Consider the following 23,979-nt stretch of genomic DNA (forward strand, 5'->3'; position numbering starts at 1 on the left):
CTTTTAAAGCAGCAATTGCATCCAAGTACCAGCAAACCCTGAATCTCAACATGAGGTTTGATTGAGAATGCATTAAGATACCTTTTTAGAAAGGGAATAGATAACTGAAGGGAAACACTTGTGTGCAGCAGCAGCAGCAGCAGCAGCAACCACTGCCTCTATCTTTCCAAAAAGGTCAAGCAACAGTAGTAATATCTGGCAGTGAAATTCAAAATTTCCATAAGGCAAATTGTGCTAGCAGATGGGTTAACACCAGGAGCAAATTCTGAGTAGCATGGGAAATGTTGGCTTTTAGATTAGCGCTGGGCCAAATTTCTTACTTGAGAACATTCAGCAAGATTTTGGGACGGTTCACATGTGAAACCATTCAGTTTGCATTTCAAGGTGAGTTTGCCTAATTCGCACTTACTGAACCAGTAAGTGAACTGAATTGTAGCCATTCCTTGAAATTTGAACTTCCCTGAATTTTGCAATGCAATTCTCTAGCCAAGTAACATACTAGATATTCTAGGGTAAAAATATGTGTAAAGATGTACATATTATTAGTGACGATAACATACAAAGGGAAAAAAGCTTTTCAAAAATTTCATTTCATATTTCATTTTTCATTCACTTTTTAGAGTAAAATGTCTCAAAGAAACCTGGCAAAAATAAAATGCAGTGTATTTAAAACCAGAACAAATTAAGACACTAATACAAGATGCATCAAATGCTCATGCAGCAATAATTTTGTAAGGACCAAGTACTACTCACCCCACCAAAAGCTGAGCAGCACTATAGGAGGCAATATTAATTAACCAAAGGCCTGGGTAATCAGAAAAGTCTTAGTCCAACACCTAAAAACTGACTAGAGAGAGCACCAGGCTTGTCTTCCTGGCAAGAGTTTTCCATAGATGGGTGGGCCACCACCGAGAAGGCTTGTGTCCACCCTCTGCACTTCCCTCAGAAGCATCTGGCTGGCCACTGTGAGAACAGGATACTGGACTAGGTGGGTCATTGGCCTGATCCATCAGGCTCTTCTTATGTCCTCCCGAAGCGACGTGTCTTTAACCATGCTTCACTCATGATTTTGGCAGGTGTTTTGCTAGTCATTTTACTAATATTGCATTGATAAGATATTCTACTCTCATTCATAGAGCCTGCCTTCCTATCTCCCCCTTATCTGCACCAGAGACAAGAATCGTATCCCCCCTCCCCCTTGCTAATGGAAACTAGCAGAAGTGTTTTGCTTCCACAAAGCTTTGGCTCCGTTGGGCTAAAAATGTCTTTTGCCATCAGTGGGAAAGGTGTTTAATTCCTCTCCTCTGCGACATCTGTAATGAGCCCCACAGCATGGCTGCTAGTCTGAGAGGTGCTTTGACTGTAATAGAAAGCAATCAGGTTCTCCGGTCCTTCCCCCATGTGGAGGTCAAATGCTGATGAATGGACTGCCTGGTGTGTTCTCCTCTGCTGAAAGCCTGCGTGCTGCCAGTGGGGCCGACAGAAGTGTAAATTTTATTATGCCAAAAAGTTATAAAATGCAATCCCTATTCAGACAGAAAGAAGGAGAAGAGCTGCAAGATAAGAGGGGACACATGACTAGCCCCTTGATCACCAAAGAAGCACAGGACCATTGCAACATCAGATCTTTTGTGTACCAAAGGTCAGGTTCTGTCCCTGACATTTTAATTTAAAGGATTCAAAGGGAGCGGGGCTGGAAAAGACCCCCCACTGTCAAAGGCAGTATGCTTCTGAGCACCACTCACTGGAAACTGCAGAAGGGGACAGTCCTCTTGCGCCAACAAGCTTCCCATAGGCATCTGGTTGGCCACTGTGAGAACGGGATTCTGGGAAAGACAAACCATTGGCCTGACCCAACAGGTTCTTCTTATGTTCCCTGCCAGACTGATAAGGCAAGACTGGGTTAGATGGACACACAGTGGCTGGGCTCTGACATAATGTAAAACTATGGTTTGTGCCAACCATAGTTAAGATAAGAATTCGGTGAAAATTAAGACTTCATAAAAATCACTGCAAAAGCCCCTCCCCCACATGACCTGGGTTGCTGTGCGTAAGAGAAACCTGGTAGACAAGGAAGAGGCAAGAACAGGTCCAGCTGCTGTGTCCAACCATGTCTCTGTCTCACATGCCAGGTCAATTCCCCCATCCATGCTCAAATCATGGATGGCACTGGTCTTATTAATCATTGACCTGGTATTACACAGCACCACTTTGAGGTCATATGGGATGCCACTGTTGATACCTGTATTCCTCTGGCCAAGGCCAGACCTGAAGGCAGGGATAGTCTTCAGACAGTGACTATACCTGCCTTCTTGGTAATGGCATGATCTGGCCCTCAAGCAACCCTCCTCCTGCCCATCATCACTGAGGTTGGGTGTCCTATTGCATCCACCCTAGTGGTACCTGCCCCAGCCATTATGTTGGCTAAGGCCCACTCCCGGGGCAGCCTTGACCCTCTGCCCTTAAAAAACAAACTAACTTATATGAAACTAAACTAATAAAAAGTTTACATGTAACAATTTCACAATTTAAAACATCCCCACCTCCATTAACGCCATTATGGATACTATTTGCCTGTTCCCAAGGAAGCATTTTTTCATGTCTCTCAAAGCTCAAGAGGCATGATAGTTCAAACACACCCCTGTCCCATCCACATATATATACAGGAACCAGGCTCTGGATGAGACGATAACAGCAACAACAAAGGCCATACTTCTCATTGTACTTCAGGAAGATTAACCAGATGTCTCCATAGATGGAACCAGTTCTAAGAGAACCATGATGCAACTTATGTTATTTATCAAGCACAGTAGGGTCAAGCCTGCTCTTACAGAAGATCTTTCAAAAGTACAAGACCTTCTGTATTTGATTAATATCAGAACTTGCTTTGCGATGCTTCCAGAACTGGTGCCATCCCAATTTCACACCACTGTAGTTTCATAATGTCAAGCTGAAAGAACGAAACCATAGTAGCTGCAACGCAGCTTAGACTTACTTTAGAGGATTTGCTAGTCATCATTTCCTCATCCCTCACAACGCCCATAAAGATTGTATAAATGACGGCCAGCATTTTTGGCAACCCTACCACAATTCTAAAAATAAGAGAAAGTCACTAGTGCGACACACACAGCCTCCCTGGGCTGTTTTGCCTCTACCTCACTTAGGCAGTGAAATATACTCGGAGTTGAGAGTGGATTTTATGCTCTTTATTCAGCTCATAGTGGTGAGGAGGAATGGAAGTTCCCCCACAATATCTGCTTTATATACATTTTTTACACAATGGGCTGCACGTGATTGGCTAATTCTGGGATTCTCCTGTAGGCCAATCAGGTTGTGGATTCACTTTCACCTGGAGCTGGATTGGGTGGCTCCTGCAGACCAATCATACTGCTGCATTGTTCTAGGACCAATCAGACTGCTGCATTCTGAATCCTATTGTTCTAGGACCAATCAGACTGCTGCATTTTGGATCCTATTCAACTCAATACATAACAGGCAGGAAGCTAAAGGCTGCACATCGTAGGTGCAGAAGGCAGAACAATACCTACAGTATAACACTCTGTTGTAGCCAAGTCTGTGCCCCACTGAAGCCACAACTCTTTCCCCTTTTCATTAGCTCTTGTGTCTTTAACAGCAATGTGTTGTAGAAGTTAGGAGTTGATGGTGTTTTAACTTTGTGCCATGCAAAGTTTCACCTGCTGATTGCTGTGGACCAGGCTGCCTAAGGCACAAATGTATGCCAGGCTGTGTCCTACTCACACTGCAACCCCACCACTGGTATCACCCTGGTCACCTCTGCATGCCATAGATGCTTCAGGCAGCTAGCTAAGCTGCTGCTGCTGGTGGTAGTTTTCCTGTAGCGAGAAATAAGAACAGTGCATTAAATTATAAATGGGATGATATTTAAGTATGCACCTAAAACATGAAGGAAAGCGGACTTCCCAGGAGGAAGATGGTGGACTAGAAGGAAAGCTATTTTTGCACCCAAACCCCAGGGTCTTTTATTAGAGAATGTAGGAACTGATAGAATCTAAGCCAGGGGTCAGCAAACTTTTTCAGCAGGGGACCGGTTCAATGTCCCTCAGACCTTGTGGGGGGCCAGACTATATTTTGAAGGGGGGAAAATGAATGAATTTCTATGCCCCACAAATAACCTAGAGATGCATTTTAAATAAAAGGGAACATTATATTCATGTAAAAACACGCTGATTCCCGGACCGTTCATGGGCTGGATTTAGAAGGCAATTGGGCCACATCCGGCCCCTGGGCCTTAGTTTGCCTACCCATGATCTAAGCAAATAGAAAAAAGCACAGAACAAACAAAATGAAAAGGCTTGTGAATTTGAACAGCTTACTAGAGCCTCTCTTCCATTCGACGACTGTATTTTCAAATCAAGTTCCTTGCTTGCTTCACAATTTATTGCTACTTGTTGAAGGTAAAATCATAGAGCCCTGGCAGGGAGCTAATTAATTTTCTTGGGTCCCCATGGTGGTGTCTTCTCTCTCTTTTCTGTTTTCAATCTTACTTTACTCAGGGCAATAGCTCACCGAACTCTTCCGCTGCAGATTTGACAGAATAAGCTCCAAAACAAGGACTTTTGGATACAGCAGAACCAAATAAATTAACAGTGGATCTCTCATTTCCCCATACTCTTTGGGGGGGGGGTGTATATAATAGCCTTTCTGGATTTATATATGAATAGATCATCCAGGATCATCATGTGAAGTATAGCATAATCATGAAAGGGTCCTGTATCCTCTCTGTCTGCCACCTAATAATTTGCCGGACTGGAACTCAAGTGTTATGAAATCTGATTTGTGACTATTTGTGTATTACTCCCAAAGATGGCTACACACATCCCATTCTCCAAGTGCTAAGAGGTTTTGGGGGCCCCAACACAAACTTTGGGTTTGGTTTTCTTGGAATGAAGACAGATGGAGATCGGTGGTGTTTTCTTTGATATAAGGTTTATGCACACAGATGTACTGATTGAGCATGAGATGGAAGGCTCATAGCACTAATGCTCCTTCTCCTCCCAATGGGTTACAGGGGTCCCCACCACAGCATTGGTTTCCTCCGTGTATCAGTCCCAGTTCCAAACTGCCTGACAATTCTCGCTCGCAGACACCTAAATGACATTACCTCCAGCCAGGAATAGGGAGAAAGAAAGACATGTCCAGGAAAAGAAGGGCTTCCAACTATTTGGTTTCTTCACCTGTACTTGGCCTACTCTTTATTTATGCAAAGACTCATTCTCCAAAGGCAAGGGATGGTGGGAGCTGCAGGGGGTGAGGAGGAGATGGTAAAGGAGCAGGGAAACGCCAAAGCTTGGCTGCCACTCAGCGGGCACAGCAGCCAGGCCAGCAACCAATAGAAGTGCCCCAACCAGACCCCCCCCCAGGGCGGCTATAGCCATAGAAGTGGTGCTAGAACTCCCAAATGGGCACCCAGTCAAGGTGAAAGGGCTGTTGGATTCAGGCAGTTCCTGCGATTTCTTCAGCAAGGACTTTGCACTAGAGCACCAGCTCCACCTGCTGCCCCTGGATTTCCCCTTGCAAGTAACCACCATTGATGGCAGGGAGCTTCTGGGAGGGGAAGTGATGCACCAGACCCCACCAGTGAGAATGAGGGTTTCCAGGCACACGGAGACCATCGCCTTTCACGTAGCCTCACTGGCAGGGCCCCCAATAATATTAGGGATGAGCTGGCTAGCACAACATGATCCAGTGGTGGCATGGCATCAGAGAACGGTCACCTTTGGGTCCGCTTACTGCTTGGAACACTGTCTAGGGGGGGAAACCCCAAGAATGACCGTGGCCAGGGTGGCTGGGATAGCTGTGGAGCCGAAAGGGGAGGTGCCACCACAATATGCTGACCTGCAGGAGGTCTTCAGCGAGAAGGAGGCAGATAGACTACCCCCACATAGGCCCTTTGACTGCCAAATCAACTTGCTCCCTGGGGCGCAGCTACCGGTGGGTAAACTGTATGCCATGTCGGACAGGGAGATGAAAGAGCTGCGGGAATATATTGACAAGAACCTGAAAAGAGTCTTCATAAGAGAATCAAAAGCGGTAGGGGGCAGTCCAGTGTTCTTTGTGGACAAAAAGGACACTAATCAACCCAGGCTCATTGTGGACTATAGGGGGGTCAATTTGGTATCGGAACCAGTGACCTTCCCAATGCCCAGGATTGACGACATTTTAACACGGGTGAGGCAGGGGAAATTTTTTACCAAGCTTGATCTCAGGGGGGCATACAACTTGATTAGGATGAGGGAGGGGGACGAATGGAAGACCACAATGTTCACACCCCTGGGGGCCTTTGAGTACCTAGTTATGCCTTTTGGATTACAGTCAGGCTCCGCCTGTTTTCAAGCTTTCATGCACCACGTGTTGGGGTCCCTGCTGTACAAGAACTGCGTAGCCTTCCTGGACGACATCTTAATCTATTCAGACAATGAGGAGCAACATGTCAGAGACGTCAGGGAAGTGCTAAAATGACTGCAGAAGCACCAGTTGTGGGTCAAGCTGGAAAAATGTAAGTTTCACGCCAGAGAAATCGAGTTTCTGGGGTACAAGTTGTCAGACAAAGGCTTAGCGATGGACCCAAGCAAGGTGCAGGCAGTGCTGGAGTGGAAGACGCCCAAAACCCGGAGGGACGTGCAGAGGTTCCTAGGGTTCAGCAACTTCTACAGGAAGTTCATCAAGAACTTCGCCCACTTGACAGCACCCATCACAGATTGTCTCAGTAGCAAAAGGAAGTTCGTCTGGACAGAGGAGGCCCAGCAGTCCTTTGAAAAACTGAAAAGGGCGTACGCATCGGAAGAGCAGCTCCTGCACGTGGATCTGGAGAAACCCATGAGGCTAGAGACTGACGCGTCCGACAGAGCCATTGGGGCGGTTCTTTTGCAGCCAGGGAGGAGCAAGCAGGAATGGAGACCGTGTGCCTTTTTCTCGAGAAAGCTGAACAAGTCGGAGCAAAATTATACTGTGTATGACCGCGAACTGCTTGCGATCTATGCGGCGTTTCGTCGATGGCGCCATCTACTAATAGGGGCGCAGCACAAGATCCAGGTTTGTACAGATCACAAGAACTTGGAATACTGGAGGACCGCACGAGTGCTCAACCAGAGACAGATTCGATGGGCACAGGAGTTCTCCAAGTTTTCCTTCGAAATCCGATACATGCCAGGAGAGGAAAACGTGAGAGCGGATGCTCTCTCCCGGAAGCCGGAGTACTTGGAAGGAGAGGGGCCACCGGAGATACGACACGTGATCCCCGAGGACCGATGGGTGTGTGGGGGAACCTTGGTGGGGCAACGAGAACTGGCTGGACTTACTAGAAACGACGTGTTCGCACAAACTAAAACCCGGGAACTCCGAGACGGTAGAGAAACCCAAGGAGGGTTTGAGGAGAAGGAAGGGGTGCTGTACTATAAGGGGGCGCTGTATGTACCGGGGGAGGCTCTACGGGGGAAGGTACTCAAACAACTCCACGACAACCCCACAGCTGGGCACTTTGGACAGCACAAAACCATGATGCTCGTCACCAGGCAGTTCTGGTGGCCCAGGGTGAGGGAGGATGTACGGGAATATGTACGGGGGTGCGACCGCTGCCAAAGGGCAAAGGGGGAGCGGGCTGCCCCCGCAGGATTACTGGAACCCTTACCCACGCCGGGGAAACCGTGGGAGGTGGTGTCCATTGATTTTATGACCGATTTGCCCAAATCCCGGGGGAAGACAGCGGTCATGGTAGTGGTCGATCTACTAACCAAAATGTGCCATTTTATAGCTTGCTCACATGCGGTCACGGCAGAGGAAACAGCCAGGTTGTTTGTAGACCACATCTTCAGGTTGCATGGGGCTCCTTCGAGGGTTATCTCCGACCGCGGGAAACAATTTACTTCCCGTTTCTGGAGGAAGCTCATGAGCTTGCTGCAGGTCGAAGTGGGCTTCTCAACGGCGAGACACCCAGAAACCAACGGGCAAGCAGAAAGAGCGAACAGTATACTCCAGCAATACCTACGCTGCTACGTCAACGAGAGGCAGAACGATTGGGTAGAGAAACTAGCGCTGGCTGAATTTGTGTACAATAACGCTGAACATGTGTCAACGGGAATGAGCCCGTTCCTGACCAATTATGGGTGTCACCCCAGGGCCTTCCCGGGGAGTGGGGAGGAAGGTTGGAGCGTACCGGCGGCAGAGCAGTTTGTGGAAGAAATGGAAGCCCTGCACCAGCAACTTAAGATGAACTTGGAGCGGGCCAAGGAAATTTACAAGAGGCAGGCAGACAAGCGCCGTAGGGAAGGGGAGACCATAAGGGTGGGAGATCGGGTGTGGTTGTCAACCCAAGGGTTACCTTTTAAGGGGGGGGTGCAAGAAGTTGCAGCCCAGGCGGCTGGGACCGTTTGAGGTAACACAGCAGGTGAACCCAGTGGCATTCAAGCTCAAATTACCTGACAGCATGAAGATACACCCGGTGTTCCATAGGTCCCTACTCTCACCGTACACGGAAGGACGGGGGTTCCCGGGGCGAGAGGGGGAAGTCACCACACACCTGCAGGTAGAAGAGAGGGAGCACCGCAATTTGGCCACGGAAATACTCGGGTCGGAAAACACGTGGGTTCCCGCGGAGGCAATCACTGACGGGTATCTGGTGGAGGAATTTCACCGCCTGTTCCCGGACAAACCCAAACCACTAGGGAGATTCTGGGAGGAGCCATTTGGAACCACAGACAGTTAAGAGGATTTTGTGGGTTTTTCTGCCTCCGAAGGGGAGGGAGAAGAGGCTTCGGAGGAAGAAGGATCAGACTGGGAGGCCCACCCAGCGGGAAGGGATCAGAACAGGTGGGAAGCGGGTTTTGAATCCTCAGAGGATGGTGACAGCTCCTTCCGGGGGTTCCCCGCATCGTCGGCCGAAGAAAGGGACGAAGTTGGATCAACAGGTTGGGCCGGGGGTGGAGGGGGTCCTGGGGGGGAGGTGGATGTCAGGGAACTGATATCGGAGCTAGAGGCAGAGGGAAGGCTCTCAAATGATGCTGGAGAAGGGCCCAGCAGGGAGAGAGGCAGCTCAGCAGATGGGGAAGCAATTCAGCGCAACACCAGGAATAAAGAGGGGCAGATGGGGAATCGGTGAGAGGGCTCCCAGACTCTTCACTGGACACCAGCGGGGAGAGCACGGGTCCTCCACTACCCACGCCCTCCCTGCGCAGAAGACTTCTGCGCAGAGAGAGTAGGAGGAGACTGGGTGTCAAACAACTTTTATGTTGGAAAAGGTTTAACGCCCACTGACGAATTCGGCTAGCGACTGAGGCAGCCACGAAGTGAAGGGCTGTCCAGACTGAAAGGTTTAACAAGGCAACAAAGCCAGGAGAGGCGGCAACTTACGCACGAGCAACCCATACTCTTTACAATAACCAAAGCAACATAAGCAAGCAAACAAACTGAGTAGTCCTGTTTTCCTTACTCACATCCACTGTATGATGACAAACAATAAAAATTGTCATTCTAAGTATTCATTACTTATGCCCATTTTTTCCTCTCTCCTCAAGGGTCCCAGATAGCCATGATCCCAAAGTATTCCTTGATGGGGCCTTTCAGAGGACACATGAGTATCAAAAGTAGCTGTAAGTACTAAAGCATTCTTAGCAAAAACAAGTGCTACAGTCTTATTTCAAAAACACCTTAGTGCTCATTCCCATGTTATTTGCTTCCAGAAAAAACCAACTGGTTTTTGAGGAAAGGGCTTTTAAATAATGCTGTGCAGTTTTTACTATCTTTGATTTAATAGGTTTGTTTTTATATTGTTTTAATTCTATTATAGTTCAATTACTTTATTATTATTATTATTATTATTAATATACCACCCTATACCCGCAGGTTTCAGGGCGGTTCACAAGACAAAATTACAATATAAAAACACAAAATACATAATCAAAATATAAAGAGCCGAATAACCCTCCAAAAACACATGAAAATGTTTAAAACAATTAAAAATAATTAATTTATTTTTATATTAAAAAAACAATTAAAAAGCAGTTTAAAAGAAAGTAAACAGTACACTCTGCTGGGCAACAGCAGTCCTGTTGTAGTCTGTCAGGCCTGGTGGAGAGAGGCAGGAGCAGGACCCTCAGACTTTCAGCAGGTAAATTACCCTTTACAGTCATACCTCCGGTGAAATATGCTTCGAGCTGAGCACATTTGAGTTGCGCTCCTCGGCAACCCAGAAGTAACGGAGCGCATTACTTCCGGGTTTCGCCGCTTGCGCATGCGCAGAGGCTCAAAATGACGTCACACGCATGCGCAGAAGCGGCAAAAAGCGACGCGCGCGTGCGCAGACGTGCCGTCGCTAGTTACGTTTACCTCTAGATGCGAATGGGGCTACAGAACGGATCCCGTTCGTATCTAGAGGTACCACTGTATATGTTATTAGCCTTTTTGTCTTTTATTTGTGTGGTTTTCATTTGCGTAAGCCGCCTTGAGTCCTTGTCTAGTATATTAACAACAGCAGCAGCAACAACCTCAGTATTATCCAAGCTGACTGGCATCACTTCTCCAGAGTTTTCAACACCTACCTTTCCCCTGGAGATGTGAGGGATTGAACCTGAGGCCTTCTGCATACAAAGCAGGAGTTTTGCAGCGCTATGGCCTTTCCCAAATGAAACACAAGCCAAAGTGACTCATCCCATAATCCAGCTCCAAGCTTCCAGAAATGCCACTCGTTTCCTGCTTTCCTGTATATGTTACTCATCCGTTCCAACCAGCAGGGCTGGACTGCTGCGGCCACAAGTGCCGGTGCAAATGGGGAATGCATTCAGGAAAATTACTTTAATGGTACCACTTTAACTTGGAGTTGCCAGAAAGGGTTACTGTGACCCACACTGCCCATCACATATGGACACCCACTTCAGATTGCTTTTATCCCTGCCTTCCTACCAAATAAAAATGCTGGAGCCTAATACTGACAATTAACATTGCCCCTTGTTGGCACAAAGCATTCAACAGTCAGTCACTTTTACAGCTCCAGCTGCCATCGCAGACTTGAACTGACGTAGTGAAGTATCTGTGGGTGAGAGCCAGCATTGCACCAGCAGACATGACAGGCCTTGCCTTCCCCTTGCAGGCCCCCCATGCCCCTAATTCTCTCCAGGAGGGGGTAACCCAGCCATCTGGAACAGATTGGGGGCACATGTGGGGGTGCAGGGGGGATAAGAAAGTCCTGTTGGCATGAACAGAAGCCCATGAATCAAATGGACCCACACAGTTGGATATCACTCTATCTTACTTACTTACTTACTTAGGTAGAGCATTTGTAATATGGTTACCAGATTTTTTTCAATGAATCCGGGGACACTTCTTCTTCTTCTTCTTCTTCTTCTTCTTCTTCTTCGAAGCAGAGTAGGAACAGGGAATCAGTAGTGGGGATGGTGAGGCAAAAGACCCTGGGCTCAAGCACACATGCATATTGTATAAAGGAGCAAAGCCCTTCTTTCGCACCCTGTGAAGCTCTGAGTTTTTTTAAAACTGGGCAAAAACTGGCCAACTCCTGTGACATCTGAGCCTCCCCCGATCTCCTGCCCACTTCCCCCTTTGTTTTGACTGATCAGGGGACATTCCGGGGACAGATTTGCAAATCTGGGGACTGTCCCCAGGAACTGGGGACATCTGGTAACCCTGGTTTGTAAGCTACCCTTTAGGCAAAAAGATTGGCTTGCATACAATTAAAATAAGACTGTCCCTGCCCATAGGCTTACAATCTAAACACACACACACACAGCACACAAGGGAGAAGGGACAGAGCGGGAAGACGAACAGATCTAATTTGGGCACCAACAATTAAACAGTTGTTCTTATAATAACCAGTTGGTGCAGCTGAGGGCTAGAAGGTTCCTGATACAGGCGGTCTTTCAGCAAAGCTAATGGAGTGAGCTCTGCTTCCCACCTCTCCCATGGAGCCAGCCGGATGCCTCTAGGTGATGGTTGAGGGAGAGGAAGCCTAATGGAGCAGGTCGGTCACTGAAGAGCTGGTGGGGTGAGCTCTGCTTCCCATCTCTCCAACTTCTGTTTCCAGCAGAAGACCATTGGTACTGGTAGGGCAGAATGCAAGGAGGCTGACAGGAGATTTTTTTCAAATGCAAATTGCAGGCGTCAGGGACCTGACCTGGACCTCAGAGGAGGGCGTAAGGTTAAAGCCTGCCTGTATTGCATGTCTGGGTTCCAATATAGATCACGCCCCTGCAGCTGCTATTTGCATTTTAGGGAGTGGGGGAGAAGCTCTTACTGCAGTGAAGATCCACAATTCTCCAAGGTATATAAAACAAAACCTGAAGGAGAAAAAGAATATTGTCACTTTGCAACTGGCCCCAAAGCAACCCTCAGCTACAGTTTAATTTAGTTTATGGTCAGCTAGTGACCCTGTTTACAGGACTACAGTTACAGTTACATGATGACATCACATGTGATGAATATTTTAGAGTGGCAACTTTGGAAAGCAGAAGTAATGGAAGAAGGTATTCAGATTTCCCGAACTTTTATATGTTTCTCACTTACTCATTTAATCTAAAAAACAAAGTCCTGTCTGCATATTTGTAGTGCAGTGAAAATAGGCATGCGTACATTTCTTTCTGCTTTTCCGCCTCCATCCCTTTTAAATCTTTCCAAATGAAGATGATATTGAAGATTAAACAACAGCAAGCACCATGTTCTCATGAGAGCTTCAATGGCAGATGATACATAAAAATTGTGATTTAATAAGAATACAGAGAGAGAACTCATACATTATTTATTGTAAACTATACTGACTGAGTAATCAAACAGGAGTGGAGAAGCTATGCTGAATTATCACTTATTTTGCTTCAGATTTCTCATACAGTGTATTTCTTTGTGTAAGAATCCAGATCTTTCAAAATAAATGAATGTGCAAGATACTTCTTAAACCCACTGACTGAAAAAACTTTTTGTTTTTTGTTTTCTTAGCCTTTTCTCCCAGTTCTTCATGCAAGTTGTCAAGCCAGTACATCATTCAAGATCACATGTCTACACATTACAGAAAATTGCTATCTGCCAAAGGTATTTGGACTGTCAAATAATAAGTGTGTCCATCAAGCTGATAGCTACAATCACATAACGGGACTTGTTTCTTTGGCGGTTGACTGGCATCTTAGCAACTGGCAGAAAAACTTAGGCCTAAGAGAGTATTTCTCAAATGCAAAACCAGAGTGTGAGAGTAATTTCTAAGGGATCACATTTCCAAATGTTATGTCTCAAAATCTTAAATACATATTGAGAGTTGAGTTTTAATTCCCTGTTTCGTCTAGCAAGTGAGGTAGTCACTACTTAGAACAGGGATGTAGGTAAACTGTGGTCCTCCAGGCATTATTGGGCTTCATCAACCCCAGCCAGCATGGTTAGAGATGGTAAAGGTAAAGGACCCCTGGGCAGTTAAGTCCAGTCAAATTTGATTTTGGGGTGCAGCGCTTTCTCCACTTTCAGGCTAAGGGAGCCAGTGTTTGTCCACAGACAGCTTTCCAGCTCATGTGGCCAGCATGACTAAACAGCTTCTGGTGCAACAGAACACTGTGACGGAAGCCAGAGCGCACAGAAACGCTGTTTACCTTTCCACCACAGCGGTACCTATTTATCTACTCGTACTGGTATGCTTTCACACTACTAGGTTGGCAAGAGCTGGGACAGAGCAACAGGAGCTCACCCTGTCCCACAGATTTGAACTGCCGACCTTCCGATTGGCAAGTCCAAGAGGCTTGGTCGTTTAGACCACAGCGCCATCCGTGTTCCTTGGTAGGGATGATGGGAGTTGGAGTCCAACAACTTCTGGGGGGGTCACAGGTTCCCCAATCCTTGATTTAGAAAAAAAAACATGTGACCATGAGCAAAATCTGTGTTGCAGTCCCACCTACATGAATGAGAGACGAAGGTGATGATGATGATGATGATGATTTATTATTATTATGTCATGGCATCTTTTATTATTTCCTGGGCCTGTGGGTGTACTGATTCCTGGTTCGTTCCAGTTCTGTTCCTTAAGGCAATTCCATCATGCTTCCTACTTAGCACAGTCTGGTCTTGTATGTTAAATATGCTTTGAGGTTCCAAGACCAGAGTCCTGTCTTGCATGATGCGGTGAGATCTTGGGCCTACAGTTCTCCTGCTGAAATCTTGCAACTGGTGTATATCACAAATATTGGAGGGTCCAGGGAGGTTGGTCCTACTTTTGTTGTGCTGAAGTGTAAGAGTCCCCTTCCAGATAGCAATAATGCAGTAACATTTGGGAAGTACAGTGGTACCTCAGGTTAAGTACTTACCAGTAATTCGTTCCGGAGGTCCGTACTTAACCTGAAAGCACCACTTTAGCTAATGGGGCCTCCTGCTGCCGCTGCGCCGCCGGAGCACGATTTCTGTTCTCATCCTGAAGCAAAGTTCTTAACCTGAAGCACTATTTCTGGGTTAGCGGAGTCTGTAACCTGAAGTGTATGTAACCTGAAGCGTATGTAACCCAAGTTACCACTGTATTGAAGAACTAATAAAGAAGAATGATTTGTGGATGATCCTGTATAAATCCACTATTATTGCATCAGTTACATGTTACAGAATATGCCTACCAAAAATACCACAGGTGTGTTTGTGTGTTTTCTCTTTTAATATGCCATCATGCATAGGTACCCCTACCCGTTTTCCGTCTGCAGTAACATTTGTCCACCTTTGTCCCCCAATGCATTTAAATCACACAGAAACAGCCAGGATTATTGCAGGCAAAGCACCCAAACTTTCACCATTGGAAATCTCATGCTCATAAATGTTCAGAAGCATCTCAACTACGTGAGGGGAGGCATCCATAATTCACACCTGCTAAGTGAGAGATTTTACTTTCTTGGGCTCCGTGATCACTGCAGATGGTGACAGCAGTCACGAAATTAAAAGACACCTGCTTCTTGGGAGAAAAGCAATGACAAACGTAGACAGCATCTTAAAAAAGGTCCGTATAGTTAAAACTATGGTTTTCCCAGTAGTGATGTATGGAAGTGAGAGCTGGACCATAAAGAAGGCTGATCGCTGAAGAATTGATGCTTTTGAATTATGGTGCTGGAGGAGACTCTGGAGAGTCCCATGGACAGCAAGAAGATCAAACCTATCCATTCTTAAGGAAATCAGCCCTGAGTGCTCACTGGAAGGACAGATCCTGAAGCTGAGGTTCCAATACTTTGGCCACCTCATGAGAAGAGAAGACTCTCTGGAAAAGACCCTGATGTTGGGAAAGATTGAGGGCACAAGGACAAGAGGAAGACAGAGGACGAGATGGTTGGACAGTGTTCTCGAAGCTACCAGCATGAGTTTGACCAAACTGCGGGAGGCAGTGGAAGACAGAAGTGCCTGGCGTGCTCTGGTCCATGGGGTCATGAAGAGTTGGACATGACTAAACAACAACAAAGCTGAGTAGCACCTTATCTCTGCTCTCTGCCCCCACATTGTGAAGATGGAAAGAAGAGGTTCCCAACAGAACATGAAGGAACTAATTCAAGGACTCGCATGACCTTCAGCCAATTCTTTCAGTCCATTACATTCATTGAAGCCGAAGCCAAAATTTATAGGGACGAATTCTTCACACGCCAGGACCTCGGATGGAAGATTTCATTTGTCCAAATCAACTTCAAGTCTTACTTTTGCTCCCACGTTGAAACTGCTCACTGGAACAAACTCTAGCATGCTCTTTTTAAGCTGCAAACCCTTTTACGCAGAGTGGCAAGTCGCAGCTACATCTGACCCAGGTTTCAGGCATTCAGAAGAAATCTCCCTCAAAGCTCAGTTTCAAGCATTTAAACTCTGCACAGAGTCATTGGAAAGAATCAAAGCACAAAATTAAAACCTGTGAAGGATTTCTTTTCATGCATTGCAAATCTTTTCCACCAGTTCCCTACTGGGCTAAACAGGGGAAATGGAGAAAAATGGCAGGCATGCTTAAATAAAAGCTCTGCATGTGAAAATATAGGTAGTGCACTGTTTATGACTCCCCCTCCCCATAATGCCATTGTATCCCTGAGGTGCAGGTATTGAAATAGTAAAACTAACATCCATTGTTCCCTTAGGTATTCCGGTTTTAGTATGAGTTGTATCATGCCTAAGAACAGAAAACATTCATCTTGAATGGAAAGGTTTTGCTTTCACTCCCAAGCTCATTTACTGACATATTTTGGATTAGGGAGGCATTTTCCTTCCAGTCAGGTTGTCTTATTTCGATCCTGGGAATTTCACATTATCTTGTAGTTTGGCTCCCAGAGCCCACCTGGTGTCCCTTAGTAAGTAGATAGCTTGTTATATATGTGTGTAACTCGGGAGATTCAAAGCTAATTTGAAACAATTTTATAAATATATATAACGGATTCCATGCATCTGACCCTACCAAAGAACAGTAATTCTGAGGTGGGCTTGAGCAACACCTGGTGACTTCTGACAAGGATAAGGTGGCTGTTGCTGGAGCAACTGAGGAAGACTCCCATCCATGCATGTGTTTCCACGTTTGCTTGGGAGCCATTTGTCCAAACAGGTCTGCAGAATAAGCCCTTCTGTACAGTACCCTTGATTTCTCAGGGCTCTTAGCAGCCAATTTGTAGGCAGAACAGCGAGGCTTTGATTAGAATGGAAGCAGAGGAAGGTTAGGATTTTGTTATCTCAGGAGGTTCCAGACTAGCTGAATATCAAAACAAACAAAAAGTTTGCCAACCCTGAAAAATTAACAAGCTAGCAATGTTCTAAATATGTGCGGTTTCAAAACTTTAGTGTCTAAAACTACCAGCCCACAGCCTACCCTACAGGACTGTTGTGAAGATAAAAGTGGGGAAGGGGAAGACAATTGTTATCTACTGAGTTGAATAGGATCCAAATGCAGCAGTCTGATTGGTCCTAGAACAATAGGATTCAGAATGCATCATGGGCTAATTTAAGTGACCTCTGCGAAAGAAGACGACGGGTTGGAGAAACAGGAATATTTTACGATGAAGATACACCAAAGGCTGGGTATGTTGACAACGGGACTGAATGGGGGGGGGGGGACCTTTTTTACTTTCCTTTTTTTTTTAATATAAATTTTATTTTATAACACCATACAAACAAAAAAGACAAACACAACACATTCACACCAAAAAAAACTAAATAAAGAAAAATATATATATAAAAAATATATATATATACTCCTGACATAAGACAACAACAAATTAACTACATTAACTACATAACACACAACACTGACTGACTTCCCTTCATCTCGGTTTCGGAATGTGTTATAAAATTTTTCTATCTGCAGTTTCTTTTCCTCAAAAAAAAATTCTTTACATCACAAGTGTTATATTGCACCTACTGTGTTTTTTAGTTTTTTTTACCTCTGTTTCCATGTATGCCATGAATTTATTCCAATCTTTATTAAACTTTGTGTCTTTTTGATTTCTTATTTTCTGTGTCATTTTTGCCAATTCTAGATAGTCGAGTAGTTTCGATTGCCATTCATTTATGGTTGGGATTCTTGGTGTCTTCCAATTCTGCGCTATTAGAGTTCTGGCGGCCACTGTCGCGTACTGAAAGAGTGTTTGATCTTCCTTTTTGATTTCCTCTCCAATTATCCCCAGCAAAAAGGCTTCAGGTCTCTTTATAAAGGTATATTTAAAGATTTTTTTTAGTTCATTGTAAATAGATTCCCAAAATTTTCTAATAGGCTCGCACAACCACCACATATGATAAAAATCGCCCTCCTTAATCTTGCACTTCCAGCATAATTTATCACCAGTTTTATATATTTTTTCCAGTTTTACGGGCGTTACGTACCACCTGTACATCATTTTGTACATATTTTCCCTGAGTGTTGTGCATGCCGAGAATCTCATACCTTTATTCCATAGTGCCTGCCATTTATCAAACTCTATGTTATACCCAAAGTCCATTGCCCATCTCACCATTACCTCCTTTACTTCTTCATCTTTGGTGTCCCATTCGAGCAACAGGCTATACATTTTCGATAGGAGTTTTGTTTTACTTTCTAATATTTCAATCTGGAATCTAGATTTTTTCTCACTTATCCCATTTTTTTTATCCTCGGTCCAGATAGAGTTGATTTGATGAAATTGGATCCAACCTGTCAATTTGTTCTTTATTTCTTCATATGGCCTAATCCTCCAACCGGTCTCTGTTTTTACTAATAAATCTTCGTAGGTCTATCTTCCTCCTTCGATATTTGTTTTTTTTATTGTCAGGATATCGATTGGCGAAAGCCACCAAGGGGTATTCTGTTCCAATAATTTTTTATTTCTTTCCCACACCTCCAGTAATGGCCCTCTGAAGATATGGTTAGAAAATCCTTTATGGATCTTTCCCTTATTACGCCATAGGTAAGCGTGCCAACCGAATCTTAAATCAAATCCTTCTAAATCTAGCAGATCTTTATTTTTTATAATAATCCAATCCTTGACCCAACAGAGGCATGAGGCTTCATAATATAACTTTAAATTTGGGACTGCGAATCCTCCTCTATCTCTTTGGTCTGTGAGTAATTTGAATCTAATTCTCGGCCTTTTTCCTTGCCAGATGAATTTAGAAAGTATTTTCTGCCAGCCCTTGAATATTGATGTTCCCCTGATTATTGGTATATTCTGAAATAAGAATAGCAGTTTCGGTAATAGACTCATTTTTATTGCCGCCATTCTCCCCGACCAGGATAGCTTTATTCTATTCCAGGTATCTAAGTCCTTCCTTATTTCTTTCCATGCGGTTGTATAATTATCTTCCATCAAATTAATGTTCTTTGTCGTTAACCAGATTCCAAGGTATTTTACTTTTTTGGTTACTTTAATTCCAGTCTGAGATTCAAGGTGGTTTTTTACCTTCTCTTCTACATTTTTAATCAACATTTTAGTTTTTGTTCTGTTTAATTTAAAACCGGATAGTTTTCCGAATTCTTCTAACAGATCTAACACCTTACTGACACTCTCTTCTGGATCCTCCAAAGACAACATAAGGTCGTCAGCATAAGCTTTCAATTTGTATTCTTTCACTCCTATTTTTATTCCGCGTATCTCTGAAGTTTTTCTTATCTTATTTGTAATTATCTCTAACATCATAATAAACAGAAGAGGTGACAGAGGGCACCCCTGCCTAGTACCCTTCGAGATTTCAAAGGGTTCTGTTAAGTTATTATTAATAATTAGTTTAGCACTTTGCTGTGAGTAAATTGCTTTTATTCCTTCCAGGAATGTGCCCTCTATCCCTGTCATTTCCAAACATTTTATAAGAAAACGCCAGGATACGTTATCGAATGCCTTTTCGGCATCAATAAACAGTAAAGCTGCAGGGATTTCGTTTTTGCATTCTAAGTACTCAATGATATTTATTGTATGTCTTATGTTGTCTTTTATTTGCCTATTGGGTAAAAAACCAGCCTGGTCGGTATGGATAAGATTAACTAGGCATTTTTTAAGTCGAGTCGCCATTATATCTGCATAGATCTTATAATCATTATTCAATAGTGAAATCGGTCTGTAATTCTTAATATTCAGCCTATCCGAGTCAGGTCTCGGTATCAGCGTAATGTATGCCTCTTTCCATGACGCTGGTGTTCTTCCTTCTCTTAAAATCTCATTCATTACTTCACATAGCACTGGTGTAATAAGTTCTTCTAGGACTTTATAATACTTGGCTGACAATCCATCTGGGCCTGGGGCTTTCCCCAGTTTCATCCTCTTTTTTACTTTCCTTCTATGTGATTTACAAGAACACCTCCTCATTAGAATCATCGGTTGAACTGACCCAAGCAGGATGATTAAGGTCTGTGTGGAGATAAACTTTAACCAAAAGTATGCTTTATGGAGATCGAGAAGCAATAAGAGCTTTTGGAATGGCGCAGCAATTAATTCGGAGTTGCCATCTTGCCAAAGGATTTATAGCCGAGAGAAGGAACGGACTTGTTTTCAGACTGCATTCCCAGTGAATCTCCTCAGAGGTTTTGAGAAAGGAGGCAGATTGGTGAAGATTAATGACGCTAAGACTGTTTTGATGTATGGAAGTGATGTTACATGGAAAACGTCTGGATATGGCTACTGGATAAAAAATAATAATATCCACACAGGATTACAAACTGTCTAACCAGCTTGTGGAGACTATCAGAGGTCACAAAGAGAAAGGAAAAATATATGAAAATAACAACAAGAGATGTGGAAAAACAATAAGAAAGGACTGGATAGTACTGTGAACATCATAAGGTTAGATTTGTGGACATTAAAACAGCAGTAAGAAGCAAGAAGTTGATTGGATACCCTTCAGAACTTGAAATATGGGTACCCCCAACAAAAAATTAAAATTCGGCTTTGTAATTTGGAATTTATGTAATTTGGTTTGATTTGATGTGATTGGTCGGTTAATAAAAAATTATTCTTTAAAAAAAAAGGATTCAGAATGCATCAGTCTGATTGGTCCTAGAACAATAGGATTCAGAATGCATCAGTCTGATTGGTCCTAGAACAATAGGATCCAGAATGCAACAGTCTGATTGGTCCACAGGAGCCACCCAATCCAGCTCCAGATGGAAGTGAATCCACAGCCTGATTGGCCTACAGGAGAATCCTGGAATTAGCCAATCACATGGGGCCCATTGTGTAAATAATGTATATAAAGCAGACATTCTGGGGGAACTTCCATTCCTCCTCACCACTATGAGCTGAATAAAGAGCATGAAATCCACTCTCAACTCTGGGTATATTTCAACAATGCAGCCTTGAGCTCCTGGGAGGAAAATCAAGATGCAAATATACAACAATGAACAACAAGTATGTGCAGTTTCACGACGCTCAGCAAAACATATGTACACACAAAACATTCTCCCTATATGTGTATGTGTTCATATGTGTATGTTAAAATTCTTATAGGCTGTACGAAATGCGGTATATCCTTGTGTAGAGCCTATAAGAATTTTAACTTAGAAAGTGTTTAATTATTTTATGGTTGTATTTGCTGATTCATTGTGGAAAGCTCTCCCCAGGATGCTCGCCTGTTCTTTATTTATTTCATAAAATCTATTCACCACTTGATTGTAAAAAAAACAAAAACCCTCAAAGATAAAATAGTATATGCAAGAAAAAATAAAGACCCTGTGTTAAGGGAGTTAGTTCTGAGTAAAACATCCCCAAACCAGCCAGTTGTGTTTTATTCTGCAAAAGCTGGAACACCTGGGGAGTGACTGAAATAGTGTGGACACAAGAAAAGTGCTTTAATGAACATACCCCAATATTATCCACCATATTCGCCTACATTCCCTGCTGCTGTAAGGTGGCCCCCTTCTGTGTCCCAGGTGGCAGTGGTCAACACTTTTTCCACTGTCTGCCTAGCAACGGTGATTAAATATCCTTAGCAGTGGTGCTGCCTACCAAGTGTCAAAGCATCAGAGTTGCTTCCACATGTTCTAACTTTCTTCAGAAATATTTGGCTGACATACTTAAAAACACACACACACCTAAAAATGAAGAGTCTGGGGTCCCTGCTCTACCCCCTGTATGCAGCCCTGGACACATTTAATTGAGAGCAAACCCCTCTGATGTTCGCTTCAAGTGAGTATGCACAGACTGTACAACAAAATAATTGGCTGGTGTAAATCACAAGCCCAGTGACTACAGGGAGCTGAAAGTCTTCTGCTCTTTAAGCTGGCTAAGGCATACCACTGCTGTTGTTTGCTCATAGGAATAGAGTAAAGATATCAGAATACCTTGCATTGCCCAAACTCAGGAAGGATTCTGCTTGCAGTCAGTGAGCTGTTAAACACACCCAAAGGAAGAAAGCCATTCAGAATATAAGGGATTTGACCCTTTGGCTTTCTGATGTGTTGAATACACTTTCTGTATGCTCTAGCCAAGTTGTGGCTGAAGTTATTAATTTGGATGTTTGGTCCTATATTAAAAATAATATATTGAGGGTCTCCCCCCCCGCCGCCATGGAATAAATAACATTTTTTGAGGCAATTAACCATTGTTTATTACATTGGAACTTTTACCTTTGCGTAGTACAGACCCGCAAAATGTCTGGCTTGCTTAATGCATGATATACTATTTACTCAGTAATTACTAAGGTAACAGCTGAAGTTTTTTTAAAAAAAAAATATGTATTTTTTATTAAAGATTTCTTACAAAAGTATGTGCAATGTCTCTTTTTTCAAGTTACATTTTCTACAGATTAGTTTCATTTGTTGAGACATTAGTGTTACATTAGGAAGAAAAGGGGGGAAGAGGTGGAGGGGGCCATGGTGGATGGGGGTGGGGTCGGGTAGCGATGTTTCTATTTTACTTAACGTATGCGTGGGGTTTTGCGTCGGCGTCGCTTGTGCAGGTTCTCTTTGCTATTTGCTTGTGTTCCTTTGGTGGTGAGAAAAGTTGGGGTTGGCCTAGGGTGTGGTTGTTTGTGATTGGCTGTGGTGATCTTTGTTTTCATGTGTGAGTGGGGTGGGTGGGTGTTTTGGATTGCAGGTTAGCCATATTGATTTGTATGTTGTTGATGGATTTTTGTCATTGTCTTGTTGGGCTGTGTATTTGATAAAGGAGAGCCATACTGGGGTGAAGGCGTCTTCCTCTATTTGTCCCCGCACCAGTTTCAGTTCATTGGTTGATTTTTCTAGTAGGGCTGTTTCCCATACTATTTGGTACCATTGGTCCATGCTTACTCCTGACAGGTCTCTCCGGTGTCTGGTTATGGTGTTTCTGGCTGCTGAAAGTAGGTGGGTTATGAGTTCTTTGTGATGTGAGTGGGCATTACTGTCTTGGAAGAAGGTAACAGCTGAGTTGAGATGTTGAAAGATAACCTTATCACATCAATGTCACATGCAATGCTTAATCTTTTAAAATGCAGGGCTCTGGCAGTTGTTCATGGTAATGAGATGGAGCCATGCAAGCATCTTAACTGTGAGCACACTATCTCTGTTTCAATCATTAAACCAAGCCTGTGTAGGGAGCATGATGCTATGCACCCCAGGTCACATTCGTTCTTCCATATGCAGCCTTAGCCACCAAAATTTTAAGCTACAGCTGAGGATTTGGCCTCATAATCAACGAAGAAGAAATAGAAACCTACCACAAATAATTTCCTCTTTTATATATCCCATATTGCGGTTAGATTTCTAAATAAAAGGTTTAGAGAAGGAGGTTACTTAAGAGCACGCTTTTAATTGAATCCAGACTTTCAACAACCCTATCGCTTAGAAGCAGGTCATACATTACTCTTTCCTGTAATTTGAAAGCAAAATACTGCAAACATAGATAAACAACTTTTTGTTTTGTTTTGTTAATTCAGCTGCTGTTGATTCATCTGCTCCAAAGAGTTTGAACACGAGCATTAAATGTAAGTATAACTTGTTTTGCTTTCAAAATAACGTCTGGCTTCACCTTGTTTGGTCTGGAAATATTTGCTTTGGATGATCCCTCTCGTTCTCTCCTAAAACCTTCATGCCATTTCCCCCAAACCACAATACTTTCAGCATCCCATATAGCACTGACCTGTTGGCAAAGAAAAATAGCACTGTCCGTTACTTTAGTATCGTCTGTGTTGCATGGGAAGGGTGCTGTTGCATCTGAATTATTTGCATCTGTTCATTAAAGTATCCTGCTAACATGTATTTTAATCTGATTCTCACAATAGTGGTAAAATCCAAAAGTCTAAGCACAAAGTGAATTTTTCAAGTTTAAGGCTGCAATCCATTATAAGACATTTATTTATAAGCACAGGTGCATTCCTTTGCATCCCAACGCCCCCTATAGGCAGGAAGTGATTCGTTTAGATACATTGAACCTCCCTGTTGAAAAAAAAAATCATGGATTATACAAAAGATAATACTGATTTCAAGTTTGCTGCTTCAAAGTGCATTGAAACCTCTTGCACTCTTGGGGTGAATGAGTTAAATCCAGACTTAAAAGCATTTACACCATGTTTTAAAAGAGAGGCAGGGAC

The 23,979-nt window shown here is 43.8% G+C and overlaps 1 protein-coding gene across 12 annotated transcripts in view; it reads left to right on the forward strand.

The window, feature by feature from the left end:
* Nucleotides 1-23,979, forward strand: part of LOC308474363 (spermatogenesis-associated protein 7 homolog) — an 80,329-nt gene that overhangs the window by 5,928 nt on the left and 50,422 nt on the right. For 7 of the 12 annotated variants that reach the window (XM_081000588.1, XM_081000589.1, XM_081000592.1 and 4 more), the window contains 3 exons: nucleotides 9,552-9,626; nucleotides 12,976-13,068; nucleotides 23,326-23,373. In XM_081000588.1, coding sequence (XP_080856714.1) covers nucleotides 9,566-9,626; nucleotides 12,976-13,068; nucleotides 23,326-23,373 — 202 coding nt within the window. In that variant the 5' untranslated portion in view covers nucleotides 9,552-9,565. Of the gene's footprint in view, nucleotides 1-9,551; nucleotides 9,627-12,975; nucleotides 13,069-22,884; nucleotides 22,938-23,325; nucleotides 23,374-23,979 lie in introns of all 12 variants that reach the window. The other 5 variants (XM_081000597.1, XM_081000598.1, XM_081000599.1 and 2 more) reach the window with 2 other exon arrangements.

Source organism: Podarcis pityusensis (genome assembly GCF_964106645.2).
Source record: "Podarcis pityusensis genome assembly, chromosome: 3".
In the NCBI taxonomy this organism is placed as follows: Eukaryota; Metazoa; Chordata; class Lepidosauria; order Squamata; family Lacertidae; genus Podarcis; species Podarcis pityusensis.